The 18,989-nt window shown below is 53.1% G+C and overlaps 6 protein-coding genes and 1 non-coding gene across 7 annotated transcripts; 4 read left to right on the top strand and 3 right to left on the bottom strand.

Annotated features, from left to right (window-relative positions):
• Positions 1 to 457: 457 nt before the first annotated feature.
• On the bottom strand, positions 458 to 2,142 carry BKA67DRAFT_580249 (centromere protein H (CENP-H)-domain-containing protein). The gene is made up of 3 exons (XM_046103841.1): positions 1,508 to 2,142; positions 1,297 to 1,453; positions 458 to 1,247 (listed from the first exon to the last, which is right to left on the bottom strand). The coding sequence occupies exons 1-3, from the start codon at positions 1,650 to 1,652 to the stop codon at positions 869 to 871; spliced, it is 681 nt and encodes a 226-aa protein (XP_045953204.1). The 5' UTR covers positions 1,653 to 2,142; the 3' UTR covers positions 458 to 868.
• Positions 2,143 to 7,750: 5,608 nt separating this feature from the next.
• Positions 7,751 to 9,278, bottom strand: BKA67DRAFT_580255 (uncharacterized protein). Its single transcript, XM_046103842.1, has 3 exons — positions 8,999 to 9,278; positions 8,630 to 8,865; positions 7,751 to 8,446 (listed from the first exon to the last, which is right to left on the bottom strand). Exons 1-3 carry the CDS (start codon positions 9,210 to 9,212, stop codon positions 7,991 to 7,993), a joined length of 906 nt encoding a protein of 301 aa, XP_045953205.1. The 5' UTR covers positions 9,213 to 9,278; the 3' UTR covers positions 7,751 to 7,990.
• A 740-nt stretch (positions 9,279 to 10,018) lies between these two features.
• Positions 10,019 to 13,294, top strand: BKA67DRAFT_580258 (ABC transporter). Its single transcript, XM_046103843.1, has 6 exons — positions 10,019 to 10,300; positions 10,376 to 10,908; positions 10,959 to 11,531; positions 11,594 to 11,936; positions 11,988 to 12,488; positions 12,549 to 13,294. The coding sequence occupies exons 1-6, from the start codon at positions 10,085 to 10,087 to the stop codon at positions 12,885 to 12,887; spliced, it is 2,505 nt and encodes an 834-aa protein (XP_045953206.1). The 5' UTR covers positions 10,019 to 10,084; the 3' UTR covers positions 12,888 to 13,294.
• A 280-nt stretch (positions 13,295 to 13,574) lies between these two features.
• Positions 13,575 to 13,679, top strand: BKA67DRAFT_t153. The gene has a single exon. It is a non-coding gene; the product is annotated as a tRNA-Ser (tRNA).
• A 493-nt stretch (positions 13,680 to 14,172) lies between these two features.
• BKA67DRAFT_663094 (uncharacterized protein) lies at positions 14,173 to 15,771 on the bottom strand (the record flags this gene model as incomplete). Its single annotated transcript, XM_046108121.1, has 3 exons — positions 14,173 to 14,857; positions 14,931 to 15,336; positions 15,399 to 15,771. 3 exons carry the CDS (start codon positions 15,769 to 15,771, stop codon positions 14,173 to 14,175), a joined length of 1,464 nt encoding a protein of 487 aa, XP_045953207.1.
• A 720-nt stretch (positions 15,772 to 16,491) lies between these two features.
• Positions 16,492 to 17,610, top strand: BKA67DRAFT_524951 (short chain dehydrogenase; the record flags this gene model as incomplete). The annotated part of the gene is made up of 2 exons (XM_046098629.1): positions 16,492 to 17,396; positions 17,481 to 17,610. The coding sequence occupies 2 exons, from the start codon at positions 16,492 to 16,494 to the stop codon at positions 17,608 to 17,610; spliced, it is 1,035 nt and encodes a 344-aa protein (XP_045953208.1).
• Positions 17,611 to 18,295: 685 nt separating this feature from the next.
• Positions 18,296 to 18,972, top strand: BKA67DRAFT_594992 (transcription initiation factor TFIID 23-30kDa subunit-domain-containing protein; the record flags this gene model as incomplete). Its single annotated transcript, XM_046105113.1, has 2 exons — positions 18,296 to 18,463; positions 18,571 to 18,972. 2 exons carry the CDS (start codon positions 18,296 to 18,298, stop codon positions 18,970 to 18,972), a joined length of 570 nt encoding a protein of 189 aa, XP_045953209.1.
• Between the last annotated feature and the right edge of the window lie 17 nt (positions 18,973 to 18,989).

An 18,989-nucleotide genomic window follows, 5' to 3' on the forward strand; every position in this document is an offset into this window, starting at 1 on the left:
TTATAATTAAGTACGGCAAAATCAAGCTTACGACTCGGCAAAGCAAAACTCCCCTCAAAACCCCGAAGCTGGAAAGGTTGGAGGTGCGCTATGATTCAGATGGGAGGCTGATTGCATCGCGCTTTGTTGACATCACGTGGAGCTAACGATGCGATAAAGCCAGACTTCTCCCCAATGACTTCATCCCACCCCATCGCTGCCAAGTGACGATCACGACTTTGTCCTCGAAAACTCGACCCGGCAGACCGAGCGAGTTCAATGGACTACAAGCTGATGACAGGGGACCATCTGCACGAGGCTCTACCGCACTTGATCACGTGGGAACGCTGCAGCCCAGCAATGGCCCAGATTGTGACCTACGCTAAGCCTAGACGTATCGTGACCCATTCAGGCACGAAACGCGCCGGATTGGCCAGCCCGAGATGCCGGTTTTCGACATTGAATCTATGGAGTATCTGCGAAGCGCTGCATACCCATTTGTGTATTTCTCTTGTCGTTGCGCGGTCTCGGTGCATGTTCTCATCGTTGTCGCGCTTTGCATCTGTAGGCCAGTACCGAATATCACCGAGTGGTTGACTGACAGGCCTAGATGGAGGCCATTCTTGTCTACGGTTGGTGATGCTAGGAGAACTCCTGTTCTCGGTTCTTGAAAAACTTGCAGCATCTCGCAACTTTCGGGGCCAGCCGCTGAAAGACCTGGATGGTCATGCTTAGATGCTTGCACCGATCATGAATATCGGGGGTTGCGGTCAACTAACACCGCAGACTACGGATGATCCGAATGAGGTTATATTCCACAAGGTAAGTGGTGGCTTGATTTTCATGGATATCATCACGAATTATTCTTTCGACCTAGGTCGATTCGTTCTTAGACTCCATCATCATCCTCGTCAAGCACGATGTTCCTCAGTTCTTGATCAGCAGCCCAATTCACACCACTGCCGGCAACGATAGCACTTGCAGTTGCTTTCATAACCCTCCAGCGCTGCCTGCTCGTCTTGACGTCTCTCTCCAGCTGTGCGATCTCATCTGCATGTTCTGAATACTCGATCGCCTCCGTTTTGTTCTTGTTCGCCTCGTCGGCCAGACTTAAGACTTGGGTCGCTAGATCGACGTTCTGGCTGCTCAGATGCAGACTTTGACTCTCTACGCCAATTATCTCATCTGTAATTTGCCTCACCAAGGTGGATTGCTGGGCCAGGCTGATTGAAACAGTGTCACGTTCTGTGAGAAGCGGCAACAAGTCTCTGTGGTCGGTCAGTATGTATTACGTCGATGCTTCGAAACCAGCCCTACCTCTCTATGGGAGAAGCATTTTCTCCTCCATGTATGGCCTGTAGTACCGGGTTGGCCATGACGACGCTCTCTACTACCTCGTTGCGGAGCACATATTTGGCCCTGGACTCTAGTAGATCGTTCTGTGCGGATTCAATGCTCTGGGGTTGTCGTTGGTCTGATCACACTCAGTAAACGTATTGACACAAAGAGGAAGGCAGTCTGAGCGTACCAGACACATGGTCTTTCTGTGCCGTTATGAGTGCAATCTCGAGTTGCAGCTGTTGTAATCTGTCATAGAGCTCCAGAACCCTTTTTTCGTCACCCGAGAGCAACAGCGACTTTTGCTGCGGCCCATCAGGGGTGTTGCCTTCCATTTTAGAGGCCACCGTGATGACCAGACTGGAAATGATACCTTCGATGTACCGAGTCGCGCATGGCTCAAAAGCGACCACGTTGACGACGCGTCTTGGTGTTCCGTGAGCACGGTATGTGCAACTGTGGCGGCCCGCACTTTAAATGTGGCGCAACCACGGAACCCCGGGGCTGGACATGATTACCGACAGGTACTAGCGCGCTGACAGGACTCTGTGCACAAAGACATAGGTGGTGCTGAGGGGCCTCGATTCGCATGGGTTTCGAGATAGATGGTACAAATGGGATGGGTTGTACCTGTGAACAATGGTTGTTGTTTTTTCTTTTTTCCTTTCTTTTTTCTAAATCACAACCACGGGTGCACAACTTAGCTACCTATTGTCCCCCCAGCCACAAGAAGGGCCGAGTTCGAGCCGTTGTCAGACAGTATCGCTCATCAATGTCTATAGAAGCTTAATTTCCGATTAGTCTAGTTAGTCTAGACTGGGTGGCCACCGAGCTGCCGAGTATCATGCCTAGTTACATAGTACAAAGTGCGGATACGGAGGGTCCAGTAAGGTTGCAGTTGGGAACCGGCGGACCCTCACCTTTGTGAGCGCGTGTGCTTGTGCGTGTGCTTGTTGTGCGTATGCCTGTCTGTCTACCATGTTGCCTTAGCCAGCTAGCTCCCTATCAGTCACCTGCAACGGCAAGGTGAAGACTACGATCCATCCATCCACCGTTAGGTCGCTACCTACACCACATGGCAGGCTTACCAGTCATCTTTTCCCACTCACTGAGGTCCGGACTGCATATTCTGTGACTCCTTTGTCCATGCCTCTGATTTAGACTCGCACATCTTTCCTCACCCACAAGGCCATTCTCTCTCGCGCGCACGAAAGAGAATGCATGCACTATGGCGACGCAGACGCAGGTGTTGATAGCCCACACGGGCCAGCGCCTGCAGGTCGACATCTCGCAGTTCGCATCGTATGTACAGCCGTGTTGTCTTCTACGCCTCTAACCTCCTACCGGTGGCCTTGGTTTGATTGCATGGTCGCAAGTGTTCCCCGACGCGAAAGACTAATCGTGCACAAACCTCACAGCTTAGATGATTTCAAGGCTTGGGTAGCCCGCCCGAGCTCCATCCCGTCGCAAAACATCATCGCTCTCACACCTCAAGGCAAGACGGCCAAACTCCAGACGATCCAGTCCGAGAAGGACATCTACATCTACGACATACGGATAACGCAAGCCTCCACCACCGGCGCACCGACATCCCTCGCGTCAGAAGAACCCCTGCCCCAGCGCTACATCGTAACCAGTGCCCCAGACTTCATCGAGGACACGCACTCGTTGCAGTCATGGCAGGACCTGTTCAAGAGCCGCCGCAACTGGGTCCTGAAGATATTCGAGGACTGCACTGCCATGTCCGACGCCGCGCAGGCTCGCCATGACGAGATAGACGTCATGATCAAGTGTCTCGATGCCGCTGTCGCCAACCTCGATGCTGCTGTTAGGCCCCAGGAGCCCAAGTACAACGAGCTGAAGAAATGGGCCACCCCCGCCCAGGACGAGTATGGCACTCTTGCCGCCAACTGGGAGCAGTACCTCGACCTTGCCCGAACTATCAACATCTCGCCAGCCATGGTCCGCTTCATGACGGGCAGAGAAGTGCGCAAGCCGCGTCAGGCCACTTTGGAGGACCTGATCGACCTCGAGACGGCGCGAAAGGCTGGAAAGCTAGCAGCCACCTCGCTGCGGAAATTCAACAACAAGGTCGCCGAGCTTGACAAGACGGCGGACAAAATGTTTGGTGGCTGCGATGACCTCTTCCAAGAGGTCGACAAGATCTTGGCCCGATCCATCCTGAATCACAACACCGACAGCGTGCAACTTCTCGAGGACATTGAGGCTATAGCCAAGAAGATAGATACCGACTATCAGGCGACTCTGAGCTACTCCAGCTCAAACCGAGATGTACTGCAAGCGTCCAAAACCGCCGCAAATCATACCGAACGCCTATTACCCAGCATACAGAAACGAGTGCAAGAGATGGACGAAATGCTACGATATGTCACCCAGGCGCGCAATGAGCTCGCTGCAGAATCCCTCGAATACATGCGCACCATTGCCGAGATCACAAGTTTCTTGCACAACGTCAAGACTATGGTGGGTGTTCTGAATCAAGGCGAAGAAGAGATGACCACCTTCGACTATCTGCGATTGATACAACAGTTACCATTCATGTATGCATCTTTCGTCGTCGAAGCCGTTCGAAGAAGGGACTGGGCGGACAAAGTGAAGACCGATTCCACTACCCTGGTTAATGAGATGGCCGTATTCCAAGATGAAGAACTGAAGAGGCGCAGGAAGTGGCAAAAAATGGTTGGTAGCACCTATGGCCCTGAAAAGAGCGACAATAGTGTGCTCGGCCTCGAAGTCAACCTTCTCGGAGAGGAAGAGGATTGGCCGCCGTTGAGCAAAAAGGACCTGGACGACTTCTTTGCCGTGGTGCAACGTCAAAGGGCAGACGCGGCAGTTGTTGAAGACATCACGAAGTTGATAGCCGAGCTCAATACTCCGACAAAACAGCAACTCAAGCGGGTGAAAGCTTTCAAAAACGGAAGTGTTCACGAGGCGGCTCTCGGCAGAAGTGGCCTCCTCATCCGCGGAGATGACGATCTACTGCGGAATCTCCAAGATGAAAAGATGAGGTTGGAAGGCAAACTGAAAACAGCGGAGAGTCGTGTTCGTCGACTCGAAGGGCTTCTACACCGTCAGAGCACAGAGTCCCGTCCAACAATCGGGGGAATGTTTCAGCCTGCAGGTCACGAGCGTACAAATTCAATCTCATCAATCAAGACACCAAGTATATCTGATGAGCCCAGAAATTCGGGAACTGCCGAGAACAATGACAATCTGTTGAGGCGGATTGCGCAGTTGGAAGGGGATCTGAACAGCGAAAAGGAGCGATCAGCAATCTTTGGGAAAGAGACCGCTGCCCATACCAAGGACATGGAAGGTCGCATGGACGAGGCAAACTCTACCAAGAAGGACCTCCTAAAGAATATGGAGGCTCTCAAAAAAGAGTTTGACGAGGAGAGAAAGTCGCTCGAACTAGAGATCAAGACTCTGAAGGCTAGACTTGAAGAAACAGAAGATGAGATCGAGCGCTTTGGCCACTCCAGGGAAGATGAGAAAGGCGCATACTTTGATAGAATGCGCTCTCTCGAAGACCAAGTTGACCAGCTTACCCATGAAAAGCAAGACGAAGCTCTGAAAACTCAAGGGCAAGTTGAGTTCCTGCGCAACGAGGCTCGCATCCAACGCGAGCGTAATGAGAGTCTAGAAAAGCAGCTCCAGGAAGCCAATGAAGCGATCAAAACACTCACAAGAAGAGCCGAAGTCTCAGAAGCCAGCACTGAAAATCAGGTATACATGCTTAGGGAGATCCATGGACAGTTATCGCCAAAGGAACGAATTCCAAATGACGTGAGCGATCTAATGGATGCGGTAGTGAACAAGTCCAGCGATGTCTTGGCCAAGGTACTGTCGCTTGAAGAGGACATGATCCTGCTGAAGGCGGATCTCGAGGTGGCTCAGGAGGCCATCAAAGAAGGCAAATCCGAACTGAACACAGCGCAAGAGAAACTCTCTTCTGAGGAGAACAATAGCATGAAGCTCCACGAAGCTCTAGAAGAAGAAAAAGCTAAGTGTTCGACCCTCGAAGGCGAGGTCACTGAAGCGAGGGAACAACTTAGTGAGCTTCGTACCAAGATGACTGAGGGAGAGTCTGGTTCCGAGAGCCTCAAAAGGAAACTTGAAGAGAAGGAGAAGCGAGTCGCAGAACTGATGGAGTCTCTCGCGGCAAGGCAATCTCACACTGGCAGCTTAGAAGAGGAGGTTCGCATGTACCGTGAGAAACTCGACTCATCTGACTTGCGAGCCATGGGTCTCAGTCAACGTTTTGAGGGTCGCAATGAGCGTTCGAAGGACCTGACTCAGCGTCTTTTCACCTACAACGAGAGACTCACTCGTCTTCTTGAAAGACTATCCTTCTCTATCAACCGGCAAGACGGCAAGATGACTATAACAAAAATACCTCGTGCCGAGCGTACCTCAAAAGATCCTAACGACTCGTCTGACCCAAGCAGTTCGGTCCGTCGGTCTGTCTCCTTGGGTGCCACTCTGGCTGATAGTACCGACCTCAAGCTTCTGTACTGGATGAACGCCGATGATGCGGACCTGGAGACATCTCAGTATCAGTCATTCGTGACCGGCCCCGGCTCGTTCGACATAGATGCCTTTGCCGAAGCAATCTACCGTCGCGTCAAGGAGCTTGAGCATACTGCCCGCAAGTACACTAGAGATGCTCGCAACTACCGGGAGAGGGCTCATCAAGCCGCCAAGGAATCCCACGATAAGATCGCGTTCCGGCACTTCAAAGAAGGCGACTTAGCCCTGTTTCTGCCGACTAGGAATCAGACGACCGGTGCCTGGGCGGCTTTCAATGTCGGATGCCCGCATTTCTTCCTGCGCGAGCAGGAGTCGCACCGACTGCGGCAGCGTGAATGGCTCGTGGCACGCATTACACGAGTTCAGGAGCGAGTTGTCGATCTGTCCAAGAGCCTAAGCTCGTCGACCGCGGCACACGTAGGTGAGACTGATTCCGTCAACACAAGCAACGGCAGTGGTGGGGAGACCGAGTTTGACAATCCCTTCGACCTCTCCGACGGCCTACGGTGGTGGCTCGTGGATGCCGTGGAGGATAAGGCCGGTGCGCCCTCGACGCCAGGGCTGGGCAAGAGCACTATCGCCTCGAACAACATTGAAGCCGTGGCGGACATACATACCCACCAAGCTAGAAGTGTGGCAAGCAAACTGCTTTCTGGTGGTAAGAACACGGGTATTGAGGGCGTCAGTCGCACTCTGAACAAGAGCCTCGAGAGCCGCCGGTCTAGCTCAGGGAGCGTCAATAGGAAAACACTCCCATTTGCCGGTGGCGCGGGCGCGAGTGCTGCTAAAAGCAGTGCACTAGCCTCCGAAACCAACAGTTTGCGGGCAGCCCCAGCTGATAATCCTGATATGACGGGAAGCCTGGTCGCCACGGGAAAGGGGAAGGGAACCGATCACCCCTCTGGTCCTCCTGGTACTGGTTCCGGTTCCGCTGCGCCTGCCAAGACCGGTGACAGCGACGAGGTACGAGGCAATCCTGACGTGGATGCCCTGCTCGGTCCTTGAGCACTTTCTTTTTTTTAAGAACTACTACCACAGAAGCTGATCTGGGTTCAGGACCGGCGGCGCATGCCACCGCCGCCGTCAAGGTCTCGGCCGAACTCAACGTCAACATCGCCCGTCAAACCCAAGCCTGCAAGTCTCTGCAAAGGCAGTCCGACCAAGCACCGGCTTCACCGGGGAGCGTCCCAGAGTTCGGTCACAGCGAACGGCCAGCAGCAGCAGCTCCAGAGGGGTGCAAGTAACGCGAGCGCCGACAGTCGCGACAAGAGCGTGGTGTGGGACTCGTTATGGAGCCTCGACGTGAGCTATCCAGGGAAATGAGACACAAAGAGGTGAGGAGACGGCAAGGCAGGGAAAAGTGGTGTACAATAATTCATAATGCATAAATGGGCCATGGCTATCGATGGTCGTGGGGGACAGAGAGAGGGTTTTCCGGGTCGGGGGTATGAAATCAGATCAGGCGCCACGGATTCAGAGACTGAGAATTGTGTTTTTTTTTTCCCTCCCCTGTCCGGTTTCATGGTTAAGAAATGATGAGGTTATACCCCCCAAACGCCTAGGATTTTTATTTTTTTTCTGCTAGGATTCGAGTGTTAGGGATTATGGGAGATTGGGAAATTATTCTAGAGAAATCATCGTAACCGAGACTCAACATCTTCGGACTTTTTTTCCTATCATTTTCCTTTTTCAAGGCGCCCTTGCGAGTTCGTGGTCAGCACGGCTCAGTCCGAACTCGGCCCTTCTACTGGATTTGGTTTGCGAAGACGACACCCTCGTGGCCTTCTTATGTGCGCGAGACAGAGTAGAGCCTCGTTGGTTGATATTCCAGGACCATGACCACACCGCAGAATGTTACGTGTCGGTACGCGAGCCCGATAGATTGCTTGAAATATCGTACATTTATAGTACAACTATCTTCCTTGAACCGTATAATACATGCATATACTCGCCCCCACGGAGAGTGTCACGATACTTTGGCGGGGACACCGCATACAGCCCCCCACCCCTTCTGCCCCTTCTGGCATGACCTCGAGAGGTTGAGCTCCACACAACTCAAATTCTATGCAGATTTCGTGTTCCTTGTGGACCTGTCTGTTCACTTCCGTTCCGCTCCGTTCTTTTAATCGAACTCGGCCTCGGAAACGACCTCAACGGTCCTCCTCACGGGCTCCAGGCCCTTGCCGGTCACGATCTCGACCTCGTAGACGCCCAGCCTCTTGATGCGGTCCTCGCCAGCCTCGAGGCCCTTGATCGAGATACCGTCCACCTCGAGCGCCACGCGACTGCCGTTTCGGTCCGCCAGCAACGCCTCTCGGATCCGCTGCTGGATGTCCAGCGACGATACGGACCCGAAGATGGTGGTCGTGTCGACTGCTGGCTCCATCCCGGGGGATGAGGATTGTTGCTGTTGCTGCATAGAGGTCTGGGCGTTGGCTGCTAGGGAGGGGGAGCGAGGGATGGAAGGCTCGGGTGCAGAGACCTCGGGTTGGGCTGAGTCTGCGGAGTTGATAGGTTTTCGTGCGAAGATGAGCGTCGCGGGCAGGAGATCGGAGAGTAGGGCGCGAGACTCGTCGGGCTTTGCGAGATACATGTTAGCGCTTCCTTTCCCACGTTCACGTGTATATATACATATACATATACAAATACATATACATATACAAATACATATACATTATATATATATATATATATATATGTATCTTCATGCCTACGTCTCTCGGCTGGAAGAGGGGGGGAGAAGAAAAGACATAAAACATACCGCCATGGTGACAACGTCCTTCTTCTTGGTGGTGGGGGTCTCGACGACGTTGCTGTCCTTGTTGTTCTGGGATGTCTCGTCATCGAGCGTCTGCTTGCCAAAGGCGCGATCGCGTACGCCGATGGCGGACTCGGTGAGGCCCAGCTCCTCGAAGCGCTTCTTGGTCATGTACTCGGCCAGGCCCTTGTGGTGCCATTGGTTTCGCATACGGCCGGGCTTGACACGGATGATGGCATCTGTTTTGTCGATGAGGTGCGACGGTCAGCTATCTGCCTTGTGCCCAATGATTCACCACCGCTATGCATAGGTGTGTATCCTCGAGCGCGCGAGTGCGGGAAGACGGAGGCGAAGAAACAAGACAGGACGTACTTTGCTTGCCGAACCCGATGACGTTCTTCAGCAACCGCACGGGTATGCCCTGGAGATCCTCCAGCTCGGCCTTGGTCAGGGTCCTGGCATGGCGGACCTGGGTCAGTCCCAACTGCAGCGGGGAGGGAAACGACGGGACTGCTGGCCGGCTGAGGGGCAGGCGGCCCAGGCAATTGGGACAGGTGAGCGTCCTTGCGAGTCGTGGTGTCGCCATGGTGTCTTGATTTCTGCTTTTGGGGAGGGGGTCTACTGGCACCCAAACACGCTGAAGAGCTTCACGATATTTTTTTGGGCAATGTCAAATGCGAATGCAGCTGGAGGAGCTTGAATAAGTGGGGCGCATCTGAAGCTAGATTAGCGGGTTCTCCTTCTCAAGAAGAGGCCAATCAGATTATTCGACGTTTCCTGGGAGCCATACTCGGTTCACTTCGAGTTGGTTACAGTACCTAACCTATCTTGCCTTGCCTTGCCTGCCTGCCGTAGATGCATGGCAGGAGGGTGTACGTATATGCTCAGAGCCCCATTGCAATGGCACCAAGACGGCGACGACGAGACCTGGCACTGTACATGTATCGACTCTCACCATGTTCAACGGCTACATTCTATTGGCGTGGTCCAGCCGGGCCTGGATAATAATCATACGAGTTGTCAAAACACGACATGGGGGCATGGGGCGTGGGCTGCCAGAGCTCGGGGGGACACTCTTTTGAGTTCCAGCACAGAGGCATGCTGAATTAAGAACCTCTAAAGGCACAGCAGGAGTCATTGGCTCTTGTGATGTTTATAGGATGTCTTGTAGAATGCTTGAATTAATGGTTACTCTTTTTTTTCTTACTTTTTTTTTTCTTTTTTTCCCTCCCAGGAACAGCACACGGAACTCCGACTATGGCATGGGGCACGCCCTGAACGCACGCAATTCCCGGCCCGGGGCACCCCCGGGTCAGCTAAAGCTAGCGGGCTCCAGCCAATGTAAGGTACGAGACGCGGTATGACATCAACTTCTTCACTTTCATCTTTTCTCCCAATTTAGCCCATTTTCAGTCAACTTGCATCCAATCCAGGTGGGCGCCCGTAACTTTATAAACCATGGGTGGTGTCTGGACCGGCTTAGAGGTTGCTTTCTACCTCTACCCGTGTGGTCTGTTCGCCACTTTGGCCGTGTCGCAGCTGGTTCTCTACAAGCGTCGCAATGATCCAAGCTCAAGTTCGACGCCCGTCGTCGACGAGAAGCGCCTAGAGAAGGTGAACCGCCTGCACAACATACTCCTTCGTGTTGTGCAATTTCTACTGGTTCCACTGCTCGTAGGTCACTCCCCACAAACCTCGTCCTGATCCGTTGCGATGGGTGCACAGGTCATATTGACATTTCATCCTTAGCTCACCAGTGTTATACTCGCCACGCGCAGTGCAGTCACTCAGGAGGAGGCTTATCCCCCCACCAATTTCCCTTATACTGCATATATAGCTGCTCATGTCGGCTCACTGCTCTACTTCCTCACCGGTTTGTTACCCGATCCTGATGGGCCATGGACTCCCACTATCGCTCACGGCCTTGCCTGGGTTGTTGGCGTTCTCATGGAGAGCGTCATCGCTGGTGTCTTCTTGTCTGAGCAAGACCACATCGGTCTAGCACACGATTTGCTGGACACCTTTGCTGGTCTAGGATTAGTGCGAGTCGTGCTCCTGCTCATCTTGATTGCCGTTCTGGCTTCTCGTCATTACCAGCTCAAACCAAAGCGCACTGGCTCGTCCGATGAGCATCAATCACTCTTGGAGAATGGCGAAAGCACCAGCGGCTACGGAAGCACCCCTGCCAACGGCGCCAAACGACCCCCTAAGAAACCCGATGCCCAGAGCACTGGGTGGCTAGACTACATTGCTGGCTTCCGGGTTCTCTTTCCATATCTTTGGTATGCAGGCCACTCGCTCTCCCGCATGGACAAACATTGACTGCGTGCAGGCCCAAAGACTCACGCCTTCATCAAGCCGTGGTCGTTCTATGTATGATCCTACTGCTTGTACAGCGCGTTGTCAACATCCTTGTTCCCTGGTTAATGGGTAAGCTTGTCGAGAAGCTAGGCTATGGTCAAATGCCATACAAGTGGATTGCACTCTATCTGCTCTGCCGTGGACTTCAGGGTGGCCAGGGTGCTATCGGCGCAGCTAGAGCTGTGCTGTGGATCCCCGTGTCGCAGAATCTCTATCGGCGTCTCGCTTGTGCCGCCTTCGAGCACGTACTGGGACTGTCCATGGACTTTCATCTGAGCAAGAAGATCGGCGAGGTCACCAGTGCCCTGAGCCGTGGCAGTGCCATGAACACATTTCTGGAGAGCTTTCTGTTCCAGGTCGTTCCTATGATACTTGATATCCTGTTTGCTGCCATCTACTTTTTCACCGCATACAATGCGTTCTACACCCTCATTGTGCTCACCATCATGTGGTCTTATGTCTTCCTTACCATTTACATGGCGAAATTCCGAGCCAGGCAGAGAAGGGACATGGCGATGAAGAGCCGAGAAATGGATGCTGCAAGGTGAGTTGACTACTAATTACTGGTTAAGGTTCTTGAAACAAGGATTAGCTAACGAGACATAGGACGGATGCGATTATGGCATACGAGACGGTCCAGCACAATTGTGCAGTCAAGTCCGAAACTGAGCGCTTCAAAGAGCAAGTCACGGTTTATCAGAGAGCGGAAAGAATTGTCTATTGGTCTTTGAACGCCATGAACCTGACACAAAGCTCCATTTTTACTGTCGGCACGGCACTTATTGTTGTCCTTTCGGCATACAAGATCTCAACTGGTCAGGAGTCGATCGCAAGTTTTGTCACATTGATGACGTATTTCTCTCAGTTGCAGGCTCCCCTGAACTTTTTTGGAACGTATTACACGATGCTCCAGAATAATCTCATTGAAGCGGAGCGCATGCTCGATCTTGTAAGTCAAGTCCCACGGCCAATCTGTACGCCAGTCGCTCACAAGATACAGTTCAAAGAGACATCCGGGATTGTCGAGAAACCAGATGCTACTGAGCTTCGGTCAACTCGAGGAGAGGTGACATTCAACGACGTGCACTTCTCCTACCAAGGCAAGCAGCCGGCTATCGACGGCGTCAGCTTTACTGTTCAACCCGGGACCAAGACCGCCATTGTTGGTGAATCGGGGTCTGGCAAGAGCACGTGTCTCAAGCTTCTCTTCCGCTTCTACGATGTCGCCAGCGGCTCTGTCACAGTCGACGGCCACGATATTCGGGATCTCAAGCTCGACAGCTTCCGCAAGAGCATCGGCGTGGTTCCGCAGGACACAGTCTTGTTCAACGCTACCATCATGTTCAACCTGCTTTACGCCAATCCTTCGGCGTCGGAAGAAGACGTATTTGCTGCCGCCAGAGCTGCAAATATTCACGACCGCATTTTGGCATTCCCGGATCAGTATGACACCAAAGTTGGCGAGAGAGGACTGAAGCTATCCGGTGGTGAACGTCAAAGAGTAAGCACACAACCTTTTCTCCTATCCCTCCAAACTGTGTCGTTAACAAAATATCCCCAGATCGCCATTGCGAGAGCCATCCTCAAGAACGCGCCCATCCTGCTATTGGACGAGGCCACAGCGTCGCTCGATACCCATACCGAGCGACAGATCCAGGACGCTCTGGAGAGGGTCACCCAGGGCAGGACAACGATTACCATCGCCCATCGCTTGTCGACCATCACGAATTCTGACCAGATCGTCGTCCTGTCCAAGGGCAGAGTCGTCGAGAAGGGCACCCATGCTGGTCTTCTGGAGAAGAAGGGCAGTTACTACGCCATGTGGGAGAAGCAGACGACGGCGGAGCTCAAGGCCAAGAAGGAGGCTGAAGCTAAGGTGGAGGATCTGAATGAGGAATAGTCCAGGTGGTGCGTTTTTCAAATGGGCTTACCAAATTTTTTCCTTTCATTTAGGTAACATGAACCAAAAGTCATTGGCATAGACAATGCTACCTGGTATCATAACCTCTGTCGACTCTGTGTTGCTCAACAGCGTCAACACATGTTTGGGCATTGTGTGTAAAATCCACGATGCTTGCGAGTGTTAATATGCGATTGTATTCATTGAAATGTTAAACTGAAGACTGTGGAATTCATGGGTCCGAGAAGCTCCTGGATAAAGGATTGTCTTTGTTAACACAAAAAGATGCCCTCTAACCTTGATAGTAGTGAAGATTCTAATTAGCATCGAGTCCCACTTATGTGGTTAGTTCAATTCTGCAGTATGGGTTCATTCTCATGCCTATTCAACGATGTGCTGAAACCAAGACATGACCCCACATATTCCGTGATACCCGATCGATTTAACTTAGACAACTCGCATCGAAAGCAACACATGAAGCGAAAGGGCTTTAGAGATGAGACCAATTTCGAACTATAATGGAATCCTCTCGATTAAAAACGTAAATATATATAAATAAGGAAGAGCGCATCGTAATGCTTCTCACTACGCCGAGGACAGATAGTTATGCCAACTCTCGACGCCGACCCTGCCACTGAGATAAATCCATCATAAAGCCTAATACGAAGCTACTTTTCAACAACCAATGGCGTAGTGGCAGAGTGGTCTAATGCGTGAGACTAGAATCGGTGATTCTAATCACAGTGCAATCTCATCTCTTCGGAGGCGTCTGTTCAAATCAGGCCTACGTCGCTTTCTCTTTTGCAATTTTTTAAGCAATGTTCATTTCACTCTATCTCTTTTCTTTTTACATCTCAGCGTACCATCGCTATACTTACATGCAGCTTAATTTGTGAGGACAGTGCGGATCATACCTCCGCCACAGCTTTTTTTTTGTCAATGTCACTAGCACCCCGCCCGACAGAGCTTCGAGGTCCACGATCCTGAGCTATAGTAGCTTCCGAAGAAGGCCAAGCAAGATGTGAAAGCACTTGGCACTAACGAGTAGGTTCGTCATGGTGTGCGATATTTGACATGAGGCTGCAGACGGTTGTTTGCATGATTAATGCATGTCAATGGTCTACAAATGGGATGATACCGTGTCTATGCTATGTATAAACAATCGAAACACCTTGCATCTCGGAATTAGTTTGCAAGCTCGCAAATGAATGAAGGGAAGGAAGATATAGGATAGTTGTGCAACTCTATAACGGACAACGAATCCAGTACGACTAATTATCATCCCTCACCGTGCGACGGTCTGACTCAAGGCCATAAACGCCCGCTCGCCCGACCAGTCGTGAATCGCATCGATCCACATGATGTTCTTAAGGCGGACCCTCGCCCGCGACCATGTCATATCATCTGGTACGCAACCCGACCAGCGCCTACGCAGCCACTCCTGCTCCTCCTCCTCCTCCTCCTCGCCGCCGTCGTAGAGGGCCATGGCCCCCACGATCAGGAACCACAGCGTCAGGTCTCGGAGCTGCGGCGTCGCCACCTCCAGCGCGAGACAGCACTCCCGGAAGCGTCCCGCGAGGTGCGGATACCGAGACGACTGCCCCGGGACCCGGAACGTCGTCGTCAGGAAGGCCAGCATCGCCAGGCGCAGGCACTCGGCCGGGATGTCCCCGAGGCTTCCCCGGAGCTGCACCAGGCGGTACTGCACAGAGCAGAGCACGTTCTGGAACTCGGCGGCTGGCCGCCTATCTTCTGCCGTGCTTGCTCGGTTGATGAGGTCCGTGTAGTGCTGCAGATCTCGGAAAATGGCGGCGATGCGATGGTCCTTCAGGCCATACATCTCCAGATCGTGTAAGCCGCACGACGAGGTGCTTGGGAGGCCGGGCAGCTTGAAGATGGGAGCGAGCGATACAGGGTCGTTGAAAAAAGGGGTCGTCTCCCCGGTGGCGAGAGAATACGCCAGCTCGATTCTGGATGAATGAACGTCAGCCCTGATCCGATCGGGTACTTATCGAGCAACGAGGAGCAGCATGTGAAACTCACCGTCCGATCTTGATGTGCAGTTTGGGGTCGTGTCGGAAGGCATCCAGCCCGCCGCGTTCTCGTACTATCGATCTGAGACCAGCCACGTGAGCCATGATGGTGCACTGGTCGCCAATCATGCCAGCTATCATCGCAAGCGTTATGATGACCGCAACGGTGGAATCTCGTGTTGCTAGAGACCTATCGGAGAGGTGACGGTTCAGATATGTGACTGTGCTGTTAAGATGCGAATGGGTCAGTCTCGATGGCCTCCTCCGTATGTAGTCGCGCGCGGCCGAGGCGCCATAGAGAACGCAATACAGATAAGCAGGGTCCCAGAAGAGCCACTGGAACCAGAGACTCCTGCTGAGATCAAAGTCGACGGCAAGCCCCAATGGGTACATCGACTCCTTCCCCTGAGTCACAGCTAAAGGCAAGTTAGCTGCAAAGATCGGGCCTGAGATGAAAGAATAGACTCCTTGTACGCACAGTTGAAGATAAGCTCTTGCGAGTCCCTGTCAACATCACACGCGAACCGCACGAGCGCAAGATCGGGAGGACACGGTGGGGGGACCGAGCATATCGGCTCTGTCCACTTCAATGTATTGCGAACTTTGGTTGGACCGGTACCCCCTCGGAACTGATCGGGTGACAGTGAGAATGACTCAGGGGAGGGATGACTGTCATCTGCACTGTCATGGCGTCTCTGCGAAACCTCTGAGGTTGGTGGTAAGGGTTTAAGACCGATCCTCTGATTCCTGCCCTGCATGCAATGACTTCGAACGAGTTTACGATCCCGGGCCCTCGTCTTGCCGGACCTGCTGACGGGCACGAAAGCAAAGCTCTGCACTTTTGTCGCCATGCCGGGCCAGTAGATGCCCTTGTCCGAGTGTCACTGTCTCGTTGCCACCAAAGTAGTGACCGGCACCCGTCGAACAAATAAGTAAGGCTCAGAAATGCCCCGGAAGGTCACTTATCCAGCGATAACTCCGGTTGATGCACTGAAAGGCCAGCCCTGACGCAATATTTGTTTGTTGTAGTCCGTAGAGGCCGTTTGGCGCCGACCAACAATCATTCCACGACCTTCAAAGAGACAGCGCGGAGCTGTAATCATGACCGAGATTATTTTCCTGGGAGAGACAAGCTTCTCACTATGATGCAAAGGAGGAAACAATCATGAACAGACGGCGCAGTGTTGCGCCGGTGAGACGGCTTATGTGGGGCTGGTGGCCGGAAGACCCACTGGATTGACTGCCTATTCGGGAAGGGTGCTTATGGCAGTCGGCCCCTTAGTCGAGTCCAAATCATCCTTCCGGATGCTGTTACGGACGTTTACTTGCGTAGGCTCGCAGGTTTCGATCATCATGCCATGTGAGTGTTGTGTTCTCCACTGAATTTGCTATGCTATTCTGCGGTATGGGAGGGTATATAGCCTTGAAAACGCGCCACACGGCGTTGCGTATCAGCTCATCGAGCGGTATACACACCCACATCCCATAATAATACTTACCAACCGATCTGTTGAGCAAAATTGAACGGCCAACGTGAATCGCCATTTCAAAGGGCAAAATTATCAGTCATCATGAGCTCTTCCATCGATCTGGCTCCCTTTCAAGGGTCGTATTTCAACCAGTTCTTGCATTCCCAATTCCGTACGAAGGCGCCCTCCATGACCACAGATGTCAGCGGCCAGACGGGTATTATCATCGGCGGAAACGGCGGTGTTGCTTTTGAGGCAGCCCGTATCCTGCTTGCACATAAGATCTCCAGGTTGATACTCACCGTACGCAACCCCGCCAAGTTCGAGAAAGATGTTGCTCCCTTGAGAAAGGCCCATGCCTCGTCTCGGATCGAAGTGTGGCCGCTTGACCTGCTTTCGTATGACTCGATCAGGGCCTTTGCTCAGCGCTGCGAGACACTTGATTCGATCCACTTTGTCAACATCAGCGCAGGCGCAATAATCGGCAAATTTGAGATCAACAAGCCTACCGGGCACGAAACGAACTTTCAAGTCAACTATCTCTCCGCCGTCTACCTTGCAATGCTTCTCCTTCCCATTCTCAAAGGTAGACACCCCGCAGGACGTCCAAGCCATCTCACCATGGTCAGCTCGGGACTCATCTACGTTGGCGCGTTCAACGAGCAGAAGTTCGAGCGCCTGTTCGCGGCCTTTGACGACCCCAAGAACTTCGCGTTCCCGGGCAGCGACAGGTACACGACGGCCAAAATGATGCTGCTCATGTTTCTGGTCAGGGTCAAGGACTGCGTGAGCCCGGACGAGGTCGTCGTCAACGTGGTGGACCCGGGCTTCATGCGCAACGGGGGGCTCGACCGGAACGTGCACTGGGCGCTGAGGCCGCTGGGCTCGGCCTTCAGGGCCGCGGCGGGCCGTTCGACGAGAGAAGGAGCGATGACCTACATTGACGCCTCCGTGCTGAAGGGAAAGGAGTCCCACGGGAGTTTCTTGTACAACTGGACCGTCGCCCCGTAAGTGCCAGCGAGTCGCTAATGAAATGGTTTCGTGCCCCCCGAAACAATACACAGAGAGCTTGAACTGACGTGGTCTACCAGGTTCTGCAGGATGATGTACACTGCCGAGGGGAGGAAGCTGACGGACAGGGTCTGGGATGAAACACTGCAAGAGTTTGAATTCGCAGGAGTTCGACAAATCCTGGCTAGCATGCAGGGCAAGTCGCTGTGAATCGAATATATTCTGATCATCTCGGATAATTTGTCGATGGTTTACGGGCATCCATTAGTTGTGACATTGTAAAGCTTGGGATATTGGATTAACAAATATATCGTGTGTTCTGCGTGCTTGTGTTGGTGCGCTACTCATACCCAGCCATGGATTATCATGGGCCGGGACTGGCAATTGATAGTTGAATCGAAGAATCTATAGACATGATCCCCCTCTAAAGACCTTTCATTCATAGGCCCTGCCAAGTGTATTCAAATTTGTAAATTGCTTGATTGGAATACAATGGATCGGGGAAATTGAAAGGCGGTGTTCTTGGTGATTCTGAGCCTGGAAGCTTCAAGTTCACTTGTAGCTTAAGTTGATGCCCCACTTATCAATTCCGTGGAAGTCGACTTCATTCACTCCACCAATTCAGGGTATCTCAATGCATCGAAAGCACCTTGAACGTCACTAGGCCGAGATTCGGTCAATTTCCCCTGCTAGTCCAGCAAATATTCGAGTCCATTGCACAGAAAGTTGACCACAGCGCGACGTTAAGAGGCAGCGCCTCCGGCATCTATCATCTACAAGTGCTCGTTCGCGTGAGTCGTTGCTTACCTCATCAAAGAACGCCCGCTTCGACGGCCCCCCTCAACGCGCCTTTACCTCGTCGCAAGCTCCCTGATCGCCATCTGTATTCGCCATCATGTCGAGCGCGCCCGTCGAAAACAACGAGGTGCCACCGGCGACCCAGGAGGCTCAGCAGAATGAGGAAGAGGAGGTGAACCCCGAGCCCCAGGAGGCCAAGATGCCGACGAGGAAGGACGTCTCGCTGAAGGAGTTCCTGAACAAGATGGACGACTATGCGCCAATCGTGGGTAGCCCCGTCCACCCCCTTCTCCCCTCCCCAGATGACGAACACCACCGGCTGGTGTTCAGAATGTCTTTTAGCTTGCTTTGCTGAGACCGAAGCCCTCGCAGATTCCGGACGCAGTCACCAACTTTTACCTCGCCAAGGCCGGGCTGCCCCCGCCGCCGCAGACCGACCCGCGCCTCGCCCGCCTCCTCGCCCTGGCCACGCAGAAGTTCGTCGCGGACATCGCCGCCGACGCGTACCAGTACTCCCGCATCCGGGCGTCCAACACCAGCGCCAACAACCCGATGGGCAACCTGGGGGCCGCGACCGGCATCCCCATCCCGGGCCAGGCGCAACCCAACGCCAAGGACCAGGGCCGCGGCGGGCCTTTGGGCGTACAGCGCGCTGGCTATGGTGGCGGCGGGCAGGGCGGTACCCAGAACCGGACTGTGCTGACCATGGAGGACCTAGGCATGGCGGTGGGCGAATATGGAGTCAACGTCAAGAGGAGCGAGTTCTACCGCTAAGGGCCGAGGGCAAACGG

Source organism: Truncatella angustata (genome assembly GCF_020726525.1).
Source record: "Truncatella angustata strain MPI-SDFR-AT-0073 chromosome Unknown BKA67scaffold_9, whole genome shotgun sequence".
NCBI lineage: Eukaryota > Fungi > Ascomycota > Sordariomycetes > Amphisphaeriales > Sporocadaceae > Truncatella > Truncatella angustata.

Excerpts from the sequence above, each read along its gene's own strand:
- BKA67DRAFT_580249 (XM_046103841.1), bottom strand. The coding sequence starts at position 1,652 with ATGGAAGGCAACACCCCTGATGGGCCGCAGCAAAAGTCGCTGTTGCTC. Across the intron at positions 1,454-1,507 it reads ACAGAAAGACCATGTGTCTG|ACCAACGACAACCCCAGAGC; the intron begins GTACGCTCAGAC and ends GAGTGTGATCAG. Across the intron at positions 1,248-1,296 it reads AATGCTTCTCCCATAGAGAG|AGACTTGTTGCCGCTTCTCA; the intron begins GTAGGGCTGGTT and ends GACCGACCACAG.
- BKA67DRAFT_580255 (XM_046103842.1), bottom strand. The coding sequence starts at position 9,212 with ATGGCGACACCACGACTCGCAAGGACGCTCACCTGTCCCAATTGCCTG. Across the intron at positions 8,866-8,998 it reads CATCGGGTTCGGCAAGCAAA|ATGCCATCATCCGTGTCAAG; the intron begins GTACGTCCTGTC and ends TCGACAAAACAG. Across the intron at positions 8,447-8,629 it reads AGGACGTTGTCACCATGGCG|CCCGACGAGTCTCGCGCCCT; the intron begins GTATGTTTTATG and ends TATCTCGCAAAG.
- BKA67DRAFT_580258 (XM_046103843.1), top strand. The coding sequence starts at position 10,085 with ATGGGTGGTGTCTGGACCGGCTTAGAGGTTGCTTTCTACCTCTACCCG. Across the intron at positions 10,301-10,375 it reads TTCTACTGGTTCCACTGCTC|CTCACCAGTGTTATACTCGC; the intron begins GTAGGTCACTCC and ends TTTCATCCTTAG. Across the intron at positions 10,909-10,958 it reads GTTCTCTTTCCATATCTTTG|GCCCAAAGACTCACGCCTTC; the intron begins GTATGCAGGCCA and ends GACTGCGTGCAG.